Here is a 13,318-nt window from a genome sequence, read left to right as displayed (position 1 = left end):
CCCTCACTTTGTCACTCAAACTTATTCCAGTGTCTGGCTGCCAGCTGAAAATCTTTGCCTGTGTGTGTTTAGACTACCTGTCCCTACCCCCCTCCCTCCAGTGTGTTTAGACTACCTGCCCCTCCCCCTCCCCTCCCTCCAGTGTGTTTAGACTACCTGTCCCCTCCCCCCCCTCCCTCCAGTGTGTTTAGACTACCTGCCCCTCCCCCTCCCCCTCCCTCCAGTGTGTTTAGACTACCTGCCCCTCCCCCCCTCCCTCCTGTGTGTTTAGACTACCTGTCCCTACCCCCCTCCCTCCAGTGTGTTTAGACTACCTGCCCCTCCCCCTCCCCCTCCCTCCAGTGTGTTTAGACTACCTGCCCCCCCCCCCCCCTCCCTCCAGTGTGTTTAGACTACCTGCCCCTCCCCCTCCCCCTCCCTCCAGTGTGTTTAGACTACCTGCCCCCCTCCCTCCAGTGTGTTTAGACTACCTGTCCCCTCCCCTCCCCCCTCCCTCCAGTGTGTTTAGACTACCTGTCCCTCCCCCCTCCCTCCAGTGTGTTTAGACTACCTGCCCCCCCCCCCCCTCCCTCCAGTGTGTTTAGACTACCTGTCCCCCCCCTCCCCCCAGTGTGTTTAGACTACCTGCCCCCTCCCCCCCTCCCTCCAGTGTGTTTAGACTACCTGCCCCTCCCCCTCCCCTCCCTCCAGTGTGTTTAGACTACCTGTCCCTCCCCCCTCCCCCCTCAGTGTGTTTAGACTACCTTCCCCTCCCCCCTCCCTCCAGTGTGTTTAGACTACCTCCCCCTCCCCCCTCCAGTGTGTGTAGACTACCTGTCCCTCCCCCCTCCAGTGTGTGTAGACTACCTGTCCCTCCCCCCTCCCTCCAGTGTGTGTAGACTACCTCCCCCTCCCCCCTCCAGTGTGTGTAGACTACCTGTCCCTCCCCCCTCCCCCTCCAGTGTGTGTAGACTACCTGCCCCTCCCCCTCCCTCCAGTGTGTTTAGACTACCCCCCTCCCCCCTCCCTCCAGTGTGTTTAGACTACCTGTCCCTCCCCCCTCCCTCCAGTGTGTTTAGACTACCTGCCCCTCCCCCCTCCCTCCAGTGTGTTTAGACTACCTGTCCCTCCCCCTCCCTCCAGTGTGTTTAGACTACCTGTCCCTCCCCCTCCCTCCAGTGTGTTTAGACTACCTGCCCCTCCCCCTCCCTCCAGTGTGTGTAGACTACCTGTCCCTCCCCCTCCCTCCAGTGTGTTTAGACTACCTGCCCTCCCCCCCCCCAGTGTGTGTAGACTACCTGTCCCTCCCCCTCCCTCCAGTGTGTTTAGACTACCTGTCCCCTCCCCCCCCCCCTCCAGTGTGTTTAGACTACCTGTCCCTCCCCCTCCCCCTCCCTCCAGTGTGTTTAGACTACCTGTCCCTCCCCCTCCCCCTCCCTCCAGTGTGTGTAGACTACCTGTCCCTCCCCCCCCCCTCCAGTGTGTTTAGACTACCTGTCCCTCCCCCCCCCTCCCTCCAGTGTGTTTAGACTACCTGCCCCTCCCCCCCTCCCTCCAGTGTGTTTAGACTACCTGTCCCTCCCCCTCCCTCCAGTGTGTTTAGACTACCTGTCCCTCCCCCTCCCTCCAGTGTGTTTAGACTACCTGTCCCTCCCCCTCCCTCCAGTGTGTTTAGACTACCTGCCCCTCCCCCCTCCCTCCAGTGTGTTTAGACTACCTGTCCCTCCCCCTCCCTCCAGTGTGTTTAGACTACCTGTCCCTCCCCCTCCCCTCCCTCCAGTGTGTTTAGACTACCTGCCCCTCCCCCTCCCCCTCCCTCCAGTGTGTTTAGACTACCTTCCCCCTCCCCTCCCTCCAGTGTGTTTAGACTACCTCCCCCTCCTCCCCCTCCCTCCAGTGTGTTTAGACTACCTCCCCCCTCCCCCCCTCCCTCCAGTGTGTTTAGACTACCTCCCCTCCCCCTCCCTCCAGTGTGTTTAGACTACCTCCCTCCCCCTCCCCCTCCCTCCAGTGTGTGTAGACTACCTCCCCCTCCCCCTCCCTCCAGTGTGTTTAGACTACCTCCCCCTCCCCTCCCCCTCCCTCCAGTGTGTGTAGACTACCTCCCCCTCCCCTCCCCCTCCCTCCAGTGTGTGTAGACTACCTCCCCCCCCTCCCCCTCCCTCCAGTGTGTGTAGACTACCTCCCCCCTCCCTCCCTCCAGTGTGTGTAGACTACCTCCCCTCCCCCTCCCCCTCCCTCCAGTGTGTTTAGACTACCTCCCCCTCCCCCTCCCTCCAGTGTGTGTAGACTACCTCCCCCTCCCCCTCCCCCCTCCCTCCAGTGTGTTTAGACTACCTCCCCCCTCCCCCTCCCTCCAGTGTGTGTAGACTACCTCCCCCCTCCCCCCCCCCCTCCCTCCAGTGTGTTTAGACTACCTCCCCCTCCCCTCCCCTCCCTCCAGTGTGTTTAGACTACCTCCCCCTCCCCCTCCCCCTCCCTCCAGTGTGTTTAGACTACCTCCCCCTCCCCCTCCCCCTCCCTCCAGTGTGTTTAGACTACCTCCCCCTCCCCCTCCCCCTCCCTCCAGTGTGTTTAGACTACCTCCCCCTCCCCCTCCCCCTCCCTCCAGTGTGTGTAGACTACCTCCCCCTCCCCCTCCCCCTCCCTCCAGTGTGTGGTGACTTCCTGCCCCTCTGATGCGTAGTTTACTGTAGCTACTGACGTTACAAGCATGATTCAGAAATTAGGGAGAGATTTTTTTTTATTAGAGAGGAATGGATTAACTTTTTCAATGCTAGTTAAGGATTTTATAGTTATCATGTTTCACGTCGGACTTATTAACTATAAAAAGGTAACAAGTGTTTTTTTAAAAATTCATTCTGGTGGCGCTCTACACACACAAGCTTGTTAGCTAGCTCGCTAACGTTAGCTCTGGCCTAGCTCTGGCCTAGCTCTGGCCTAGCTCTGGCCTAGCTCTGGCCTAGCTCTGGCCTAGCCGGAGTGATGTGGAATGAAACTGATAGTCATGACCAAGGGCTAGCTCTGGCCTAGCTCTGGCCTAGCTCTGGCCTAGCTCTGGTCTAGCTCTGGCCTAGCTCTGGCCTAGCTCTGGCCTAGCCGGAATGATGTGGAATGGAACTGATAGTCATGATCAAGGCCTAGCTCTGGCCTAGCTCTGGCCTAGCTCTGGCCTAGCTCTGGCCTAGCTCTGGTCCAACGTCAGTTAAGCCAACTCTCTGAAGTTCAGACTTTCAAAAGGTCCTTCATAGAAGCCGCTCCTCCATAGGGTGTAATTCAGATAACGCATTTCATAACAACAAGATGCACAGCACTCTCCTCTCGCACCCTGCACTACACTTGTCTGTCCAATGCATGCTCCATAGCAAGCTGCTCTATCCATTGGTGAAGTCATTTAATGTCTAGCTCAATGTAAAAAAAAATAAAAAAGAATCATATTTCAGATGTTTTAGGAACAGGAAGGAACGATATAAACTGTTACTGTTTTGGGTTCGAACCGCTTCAGACCGTTATTTTGCTGGTCGGAACAGTGGAACGGATCAAAGAAAATAATGGTTCTGTTCAGAACGAAAGGATTGGAAAATAATTGTGGTTCCAATCCCTGACTGTCAGCTGCATTTCAGCTTATCCACCAGCTTTGCAGACAAGGTTGGTTTTCATATTTGTATTCATGACACTGTCAGCGCTACATAAAACTTAGATTGATTTGAATTGATTAAAAGTAGATGGCTGACCATGCCGGAGATAGCATTGCGTACATAAAAAATGGAAATGAGGCCAAAGGATTATTTCCATAAGCAGTCATGACATGTCATAAGGGTTGCATAACAGTCATGACATGTCATAAGGGTTGCATAACAGTCATGACATGTCATAAGGGTTGCATAACAGTCATGACATGTCATAAGGGTTGCATAACAGTCATGACATGTCATAAGGGTTGCATCGCGTGACATGTCATGGGTTGCAACAGTCGCGACATGTCATAAGGGTTGCATAACAGTCATGACATGTCATAAGGATTGCATAACAGTAATGACATGTCATAAGGGTTGCATAACAGTAATGACATGTCATAAGGATTGCATAACAGTAATGACATGTCATAAGGGTTGCATAACAGTAATGACAGCTGTATATCATCTCATGCCTGTGTTGTCTCTCCTCAGACTGTGGCTCTGTGGGACTTGCGTAATCTCAAACTGAAGCTCCACTCCTTCGAGTCGCACAAAGATGAGATCTTCCAGGTAGGACGCAGTTTAGCAAGACTTTGTTTAGCCTATTTCCTCTGAGCCCTGTGATTGGTCCTGTGTCTGATCTGAGCTCGCCGATTTGGCTGCTGCAGGTCCAGTGGTCGCCCCACAACGAGACCATCCTGGCGTCCAGTGGTACTGACAGACGACTCAACGTGTGGGACCTCAGGTAGGACATAGTAAAGAACTTAGCACCTTTCACTACAATAGTGATGCAGAAAGTATTCACACTTGACTTTTTTTTCCACATTTTGTTGTTACAGCCTGAATTGAAATTTTTACAAATGTAATAACACATTTAAAGCTGAAATATCTTGAGTCAATAAGTATTCAACCCCTTTGTTATAGCAAAGCCTAAATAAGTTCAGGAGTAAAAAATGTGCTTAACAAGTCACATAATAAGTTGCATGGACTCACTCTGTGTGCAATAATAGTGTTTAACATGATTTTTTTGACGACCTCATCTCTGTACCCCACACATACAATTATATTTAAGGTCGAGCAGTGAATCTCAAACACAGATTCAACCAGAAAGACCAGGGAGGTTTTCCAATGCCTCGCAAAGAAGGGCAACTATTGGTAGATGGGTAAAAAAATAAAAAAATGACATTGAATATCCCTTTGAGCATGGTGAAGTTGTTCATTACACTTTGGATGGTGTATCAATACACCCATTCACTACAAAGATAGATGTCCTTCCTAACTCAGTTGCCGGAGAGGAAGGAAACCGCTCAGGGATTTCACCATGAGGCCAATGGTGACTTTAAAACAGTTCGAGTTTAATGTGTGTTCTAAGGGAACACTGACGATGGACCAACAACATTGAAGTTACTCCACAATACTAACCTAAATGACAGAGTGAAAAGAAGGAAGCCTGTACAGAATAAAAAAGATTGCAAAACATACAAATCCAATACAACACATTACCACTTTCCATGTTTTCAAGCATTGTGGTGGCTGCATCATGTTATGGGTATGCTTGTCATCGGCAAGGACTGGGGAGTTTTTCCAGGATAAAATAAACAGAATGTAGCTAAGCACAGGCAAAGTCCTAGAGGAAAACATGATTGTCTGCTTTCCACCAGACACTGGGAGACACATTCACCTTTCATCAGGACAATAATCTAAAACGCAAGGCCGCATTTACACTGGAGTTGGTTACCAAGACGACAGTGAATGTTCCTGGGTGACCTGGGTTAGTTTTAGACTTAAATCGTCTTGAAAATATATGCCAAGACTTGAAATGGCTGTCTAGCTATGATCAACTTGACAGAGCTAGAATCATTTTTTGAAAGAATAATGTGCAAATATTGTACAATCCAGGTGTTCAAAACTCTTAGAGACTTACCCAGAAAGACTCACAGCTGTAGTCGCTGCAAAAGGTATATTCTAACGTATTGACTCAGAGGTGTAAATATTTATGTAAATTAGATTTTCTGCATTTCATTTTCAATACATTTGCAGACATTTCTAAAAACGTGTTTTCACTATGGAATATAGTGTGTAGATGGCTGAGGGGAAAACGCATGTAATCCATTTTGAATTCAGGCTGTAACACAACACCGTGGAATAAGTCAGGCTGTAACAACACCGTGGAATAAGTCAGGCTGTAACAACACCGTGGAATAAGTCAGGCTGGAACAACACCGTGGAATAAGTCAGGCTGGAACAACACCGTGGAATAAGTCAGGCTGGAACAACACCGTGGAATAAGTCAGGCTGTAACAACACCGTGGAATAAGTCAGGCTGTAACACAACACCGTGGAATAAGTCAGGCTGTAACAACACAGTGGAATAAGTCAGGCTGTAACAACACCGTGGAATAAGTCAGGCTGTAACACAACACCGTGGAATAAGTCAGGCTGGAACACAACACCGTGGAATAAGTCAGGCTGTAACAACACCGTGGAATAAGTCAGGCTGTAACACAACACCGTGGAATAAGTCAGGCTGGAACACAACACCGTGGAATAAGTCAGGCTGTAACACAACACCGTGGAATAAGTCAGGCTGGAACACAACACCGTGGAATAAGTCAGGCTGTAACAACACCGTGGAATAAGTCAGGCTGTAACAACACAGTGGAATAAGTCAGGCTGGAACAACACCGTGGAATAAGTCGGGCTGTAACAACACCGTGGAATAAGTCAGGCTGTAACAACACAGTGGAATAAGTCAGGCTGTAACACAACACCGTGGAATAAGTCAGGCTGGAACAACACCGTGGAATAAGTCAGGCTGTAACACAACACCGTGGAATAAGTCAGGCTGGAACAACACCATGGAATAAGTCAGGCTGTAACAACACCGTGGAATAAGTCAGGCTGTAACAACACCGTGGAATAAGTCAGGCTGTAACAACACTGTGGAATAAGTCAGGCTGTAACACAACACCGTGGAATAAGTCAGGCTGGAACACAACACCGTGGAATAAGTCAGGCTGTAACACAACACTGTGGAATAAGTCAGGCTGTAACACAACACCGTGGAATAAGTCAGGCTGGAACACAACACCGTGGAATAAGTCAGGCTGTAACACAACACCGTGGAATAAGTCAGGCTGGAACACAACACCGTGGAATAAGTCAGGCTGTAACACAACACCGTGGAATAAGTCAGGCTGGAACACAACACCGTGGAATAAGTCAGGCTGTAACACAACACCGTGGAATAAGTCAGGCTGTAACACAACACCGTGGAATAAGTCAGGCTGGAACAACACCGTGGAATAAGTCAGGCTGTAACAACACCGTGGAATAAGTCAGGCTGTAACAACACTGTGGAATAAGTCAGGCTGTAACACAACACCGTGGAATAAGTCAGGCTGGAACAACACCGTGGAATAAGTCAGGCTGGAACAACACCGTGGAATAAGTCAGGCTGGAACAACACCGTGGAATAAGTCAGGCTGTAACAACACCGTGGAATAAGTCAGGCTGTAACAACACCGTGGAATAAGTCAGGCTGGAACAACACCGTGGAATAAGTCAGGCTGGAACACAACACTGTGGAATAAGTCAGGCTGTAACACAACACCGTGGAATAAGTCAGGCTGTAACAACACCGTGGAATAAGTCGGGCTCTAACACAACACTGTGGAATAAGTCAGGCTGTAACACAACACCGTGGAATAAGTCGGGCTGTAACAACACCGTGGAATAAGTCGGGCTGTAACAACACCGTGGAATAAGTCAGGCTGGAACAACACCGTGGAATAAGTCAGGCTGGAACAACACCGTGGAATAAGTCAGGCTGTAACAACACCGTGGAATAAGTCAGGCTGTAACAACACAGTGGAATAAGTCAGGCTGTAACACAACACCGTGGAATAAGTCAGGCTGTAACAACACCGTGGAATAAGTCAGGCTGTAACAACACAGTGGAATAAGTCAGGCTGTAACAACACCGTGGAATAAGTCAGGCTGGAACAACACCGTGGAATAAGTCAGGCTGTAACACAACACCGTGGAATAAGTCGGGCTGTAACAACACCGTGGAATAAGTCAGGCTGTAACAACACCGTGGAATAAGTCAAGGAGACTGTACATATTATTATATTATCCCTAGGCCTCGGATAAACTCATTGCTGTGTTTTTTTGTTCTGTAGCAAAATAGGAGAGGAGCAGTCTGCGGAGGACGCAGAGGACGGCCCTCCTGAACTACTGGTGAGCTTTACAGTGAAGGCACTCTTTGTAGCTTTACGTACAGTCGATATAAAAAATTAAACGTTAATATTGAAAATGGATTTGATTTGATCAGGAGTTGAGCAGCAGCCGGGCCAGGGAGCTGTAGTGAGGTAAACACAGCCAATAAAAGGTTTCTGTCCTCTTCCCAACCCTTCCCTAGTTCATCCATGGAGGACACACAGCCAAGATCTCTGACTTCTCCTGGAACCCCAACGAGCCCTGGGTCATCTGCTCTGTGTCTGAGGACAACATCATGCAAGTCTGGCAGATGGTGAGACACACATTCACTGGCATAGCAAATCAATGTATAACATTTTTGACATGCGTTTTTCTGGATTTTTTAGTTGTTGTTATTCTGTCTCTCACTGTTCAAATAAACCTACCATTAAAATGATAGACTGGTCATTTCTTTGTCAGTGGGCAAACGTACAAAATCAGCAGGGGATCAAATACTTTTTTCCCTCACTGTATGTCTCACACACACACAAACACACTGTCCCAGGATTACTCACTCCACACCACCGCTCTCTCGGTCTCTCCCTCCAGGCTGAGAACATCTATAATGATCTCTCTCTCGGTCTCTCCCTCCAGGCTGAGAACATCTATAATGATCTCTCTCTCGGTCTCTCCCTCCAGGCTGAGAACATCTATAATGATCTCTCTCTCGGTCTCTCCCTCCAGGCTGAGAACATCTATAATGATCTCTCTCTCTGTCTCTCCCTCCAGGCTGAGAACATCTATAATGATCTCTCTCTCGGTCTCTCCCTCCAGGCTGAGAACATCTATAATGATCTCTCTCTCGGTCTCTCCCTCCAGGCTGAGAACATCTATAATGATCTATCTCTCGGTCTCTCCCTCCAGGCTGAGAACATCTATAATGATCTCTCTCTCGGTCTCTCCCTCCAGGCTGAGAACATCTATAATGATCTCTCTCTCGATCTCTCCCTCCAGGCTGAGAACATCTATAATGATCTCTCTCTCGGTCTCCCTCCAGGCTGAGAACATCTATAATGATCTCTCTCTCGGTCTCTCCCTCCAGGCTGAGAACATCTATAATGATCTCTCTCTCGGTCTCTCCCTCCAGGCTGAGAACATCTATAATGATCTCTCTCTCGATCTCTCCCTCCAGGCTGAGAACATCTATAATGATCTCTCTCTCGGTCTCTCCCTCCAGGCTGAGAACATCTATAATGATCTCTCTCTCGGTCTCTCCCTCCAGGCTGAGAACATCTATAATGATCTCTCTCTCGGTCTCTCCCTCCAGGCTGAGAACATCTATAATGATCTCTCTCTCGGTCTCCCCTCCAGGCTGAGAACATCTATAATGATCTCTCTCTCGGTCTCTCCCTCCAGGCTGAGAACATCTATAATGATCTCTCTCTCGGTCTCCCTCCAGGCTGAGAACATCTATAATGATCTCTCTCTCGGTCTCCCTCCAGGCTGAGAACATCTATAATGATCTCTCTCTCTCTCGGTCTCTCCCTCCAGGCTGAGAACATCTATAATGATCTCTCTCTCTCAGTCTCTCCCTCCAGGCTGAGAACATCTATAATGATCTCTCTCTCGGTCTCTCCCTCCAGGCTGAGAACATCTATAATGATCTCTCTCTCGGTCTCTCCCTCCAGGCTGAGAACATCTATAATGATCTCTCTCTCGGTCTCTCCCTCCAGGCTGAGAACATCTATAATGATCTCTCTCTCGGTCTCTCCCTCCAGGCTGAGAACATCTATAATGATCTCTCTCTCTGTCTCTCCCTCCAGGCTGAGAACATCTATAATGATCTCTCTCTCGGTCTCTCCCTCCAGGCTGAGAACATCTATAATGATCTCTCTCTCGGTCTCTCCCTCCAGGCTGAGAACATCTATAATGATCTCTCTCTCGGTCTCTCCCTCCAGGCTGAGAACATCTATAATGATGAGGATCCAGAGGCAGGAGGAGACCAGGAAGTCACTGCCTGAATGAAACCAATGTGTAACTCCACCCCCCTTCCCACTCCCAAGTACTCCGCCTTCCTTTTTGTATTCTGAACCCTTTGGGTGTCCCACCCCAAAATGTCTGCTTTGTCCTGAAATGTACGTTCCGTCACCAATCTAAAAGTATTGTATTGGTGGAGGTATGGGAACTTTCTACCAGAGTTCTTATACCACTTAATTCCTTTCAAATCAGTGAAGGGAATTGAACGAGTGCACACTTTGAGGAAGGTGAGATAATTGGGGACGTAGCCAGAAACTACTATTCCCTTGACTCAACAGGAGCAAACTCTCTCTCTCTCTCTCTCTCTGCGTTGTAAAAGAGTAATTTATTGTCTGAGAAGAAAAAATCTCTGTCTCCTAGAACTGGTTTTGTACTTTAATATAAAGAGTATTTTTTTATAATCCCTCGATTGGCCTTCCCCCACCTGTGGCGAGACGACAACCAGCTCCTGTCTCTGTCCCATCGCTTCTTGTGGCTATTTATTTCACAACTATGCCTGCGGTTAAAGATCTAAGTTATCCTCTTAAGAAACAAGTATCTGTACCAACCATTATGCAGAATGTCACATTTACGTTCAGTAGGGCCCATGAAGCCAGATTATATATATTTTTTAACATTTTGTTTTTGGTTGGAAGTGTTTAGCTAGTCAAGGTGATGTTGTAATGTCTGTTTTTGATATTTGTAATGTCTGTTTTTGATATATGTAATGTCTGTTCTATATCGTGGAGCTCCGCCCCATAGGGGAGCTATGCTCCTAGTGGTTTACCCTCTGCCCTAGGGCAGAACAGCCTGAAGCAAAATTATGCACACACCTACAGCCAATAGGAGTACAGGTGTCCCTATAAAAGGAACCCCGTTCCATCAATCTGCCTCCCATTATCTTCAGCGACTGGACTAGAACTGAAGAAGCCATACGAAGACTCTAGAAAGAATTTCGCCGTTGACTGCCAGCCGTCAACGTCTTTCGCCATGAGCACACCTGGGATTTTCCCACCCCCAAAGGCCCTTTTAAGGGCCCTGTGTCGGTGTTCCACCATGGCTACCTCGGACCCCCACGACCTCTGCTTCGTGTGTTTGGGACCGCAGCACGCCGAGGATGGTCTCGACAACCCTCCTAATTGCGCCTCCTGCGCCCTCCTTACTATAAAGGAGAGGCAGCAGCGTCGGGCGTTTTTTGCGGAGGACGTCCCTCTAGATGATGCAATGTCCTCACTCCTCTCTGCTTCAGAGGCGTCAGAGGACAGTGCGGGGTCGGAGGATGACAAGGAAGGCGCCGAGGCGGATATCCCAGTGGGACAATCCAGACCTCTGGCGCCTACCTTCAAGACCCCCTTTCATTCTGAAAGCGCGAGGTTAGAAGGATCCTTGTGCGATGACGACATGGGCTCTGCTGGGTCAGAAGCCCTGTCCTTCGCGGTAGCCTCTCTGCGCTCGGACTTTCCCGGGCTCATTGAGAAGGCTGCCACACGACTCGAGGTTGTGCTGCCCCCAGTTCCCCTTCCTATGGAGGTGGACCTGATGGAGGGCGGCCCTTACTCAAGCCGAGGAGGGCAGCTGAGCCAATGGCTCCAGCCTTGCCCTCTCTCGGCAAGTATGTCGAGGGTTCGTGGGGGGCACCTCTGGCGGCGCGTTCGCCGGCCAGAGCGTATATCCCCTTCACCAGAGTGAGCGGCTGAGTGGGCGGCTAAGGGAATCCCCAGGCTCGAGGGCGCCATGGCGCGTTCCTAGTGCCGGGGTCGAGTCCCTGGGCAGCCTCCAAGAAGGCCACTCTGCCAGCACAAAGAGATAGGTTCACAGCCCAGTTGGCTGAGAAATCCTTTACGCTGGGAGCCCAGAGCGTAGCAGCGGCAAACAATATCGCCCTCCTCGCGGCCTCCCTGTCCCGTCTCACAACGGGCAGGTCGGAGATGACCAGTGAGGAAGTGGAGGAGGCCTCCAGAATCTCTGGAGCCATTCTACACCTGGACGCAGGCGGTTGCCATATGCGCGGGAAGGACCATGGCCACCTCCGTGGTCACAGAACGACACCTCTGGCTTTCGATGACGGCCATGAAAGAGACCGACAGAGCGTCTCTACTCAACGCCCCGTCTCCAGCGAGGGCCTTTTGGCCTCGCAGTGAAGGATGCGACGGAACGGATCGCCAGGCTGGACGAGGAGAGGAGGCACCTGGCCAAGCATTTGCCGCTGGCAATGAGGTCCAGCAAAGCCCCAGCTAAACCGTCCATCTCCAACGCCCCCAACAGAGCTACAGTGAGGCGTCGGGCCAGGCGACAGACGCACACCACAGACAGCAGGAGAGCGAGCTCGGCCCCTCCAGCAGCGACGGTGGCAGTGACGGTCCCGCCAGCTAGAGAGGTTGTCACGAGACCAGCTTGGCAGCACCAGAAGGCCTCCCAGAAGCGCAAGCACCTCTGACGAGGCGAGGGGAGAGGACGGAGAACGGCCCGGCGAGTTTCGCAGAAGGGACTACTGTTCCCCCCACCCCACTGTTCAGGGCGTGGAGGGCTGTGTTGTACATTGTGTGAATAAAGAGATTGTTCTCATTGACATTGTCAAAGAAGGACATTTATTCCATAAGGTTCGGAACACTTCACGTTCTATGTTTCTCCCTCACCATCTTGAGCGCAGCCCAACCCACTTAGAGTGTGTAGCTGAGCGTGCTCAGGAGAGGAAAGGGGTAAAGGTAGCAAGGCGCAGCCTTAGCTCACCTAGTAAAGATCTCTTACTACAGACTCCTAGGAGCTCTGTAGTAAAGGTATCACATAGTAGGCAGTTGCCTCTGTCCCAATGTGACATGAAGGGCGCAGCCGCTAGCCGGGAGTGACGCCTTACTGCAGGCTAATGCCTCAGTCAGTGCAGATCAGACCCGTGCGGCGTTCACGGAGAGCGGGAATACCAGGGCTACTAAGGTAGCCAAGGTATGGACGCCTCCGGTATATTCTGAACGTATCAATGCCCATGGCTCTGAGCGCAGCTCACCACACATTGAGTGTGTCGTTGAACAGCCGCATAAGACCAGTAAAGAGGCACTGTGGCACCACCGTGTGGTGTCAGTCAGAGATCACACTTTTCAGATTCAGCTGAGTTCTGTAAAGGATAAGTCTCATGCCAAGCGGCAGTCTCAGTCAGACAATGACATGATGACGCAATCGCTTTCTGGGAAGAGCGCTCTGTCTCAGGCCAGTACCTCAGACAGTGCAGTTCAGACCCGTGCTGCGTTCACGGAGGGCAAGATTACTGGAGTTACGGTCGTAACCAACGTATCAACGCCCCCGATTCACCCAGAACGAGCTGATGTTTCCTCTCCCTTTCAAGGGGGCCCGCCTTGGGCTATTCCACCAACCCAGTGCTGGGGAATAGCGGCGGTGAGGGCCTAGAGGAATACAGGTCTTTCCTACTAGACGCACCACAGCTTCGTGCGCGC

General features: G+C 50.5%; 1 protein-coding gene across 2 annotated transcripts in view; it reads left to right on the top strand.

The window, feature by feature from the left end:
• Positions 1-10,634, top strand: part of LOC121557191 (histone-binding protein RBBP4) — a 41,538-nt gene extending 30,904 nt beyond the window's left edge. Inside the window, exons 8-12 of one of the 2 annotated variants that reach the window (XM_041871028.2) lie at positions 4,149-4,226; positions 4,325-4,401; positions 7,841-7,898; positions 8,080-8,190; positions 9,815-10,634. In XM_041871028.2, the coding sequence (XP_041726962.1) occupies positions 4,149-4,226; positions 4,325-4,401; positions 7,841-7,898; positions 8,080-8,190; positions 9,815-9,877 (387 nt within the window). In that variant the 3' untranslated portion in view covers positions 9,878-10,634. Of the gene's footprint in view, positions 1-4,148; positions 4,227-4,324; positions 4,402-7,840; positions 7,899-8,079; positions 8,191-8,465; positions 9,212-9,814 lie in introns of those variants that run through there. The other variant, XM_045207138.1, reaches the window with a different exon arrangement.
• Positions 10,635-13,318: the final 2,684 nt, after the last annotated feature.

The sequence above is a fragment of the Coregonus clupeaformis genome, chromosome 24 (genome assembly GCF_020615455.1).
Source record: "Coregonus clupeaformis isolate EN_2021a chromosome 24, ASM2061545v1, whole genome shotgun sequence".
Classification (NCBI taxonomy): domain Eukaryota; kingdom Metazoa; phylum Chordata; class Actinopteri; order Salmoniformes; family Salmonidae; genus Coregonus; species Coregonus clupeaformis.
Note: the sequence above shows the minus strand (reverse complement) of the source record. Positions and strands in the feature narration are given on the sequence as shown.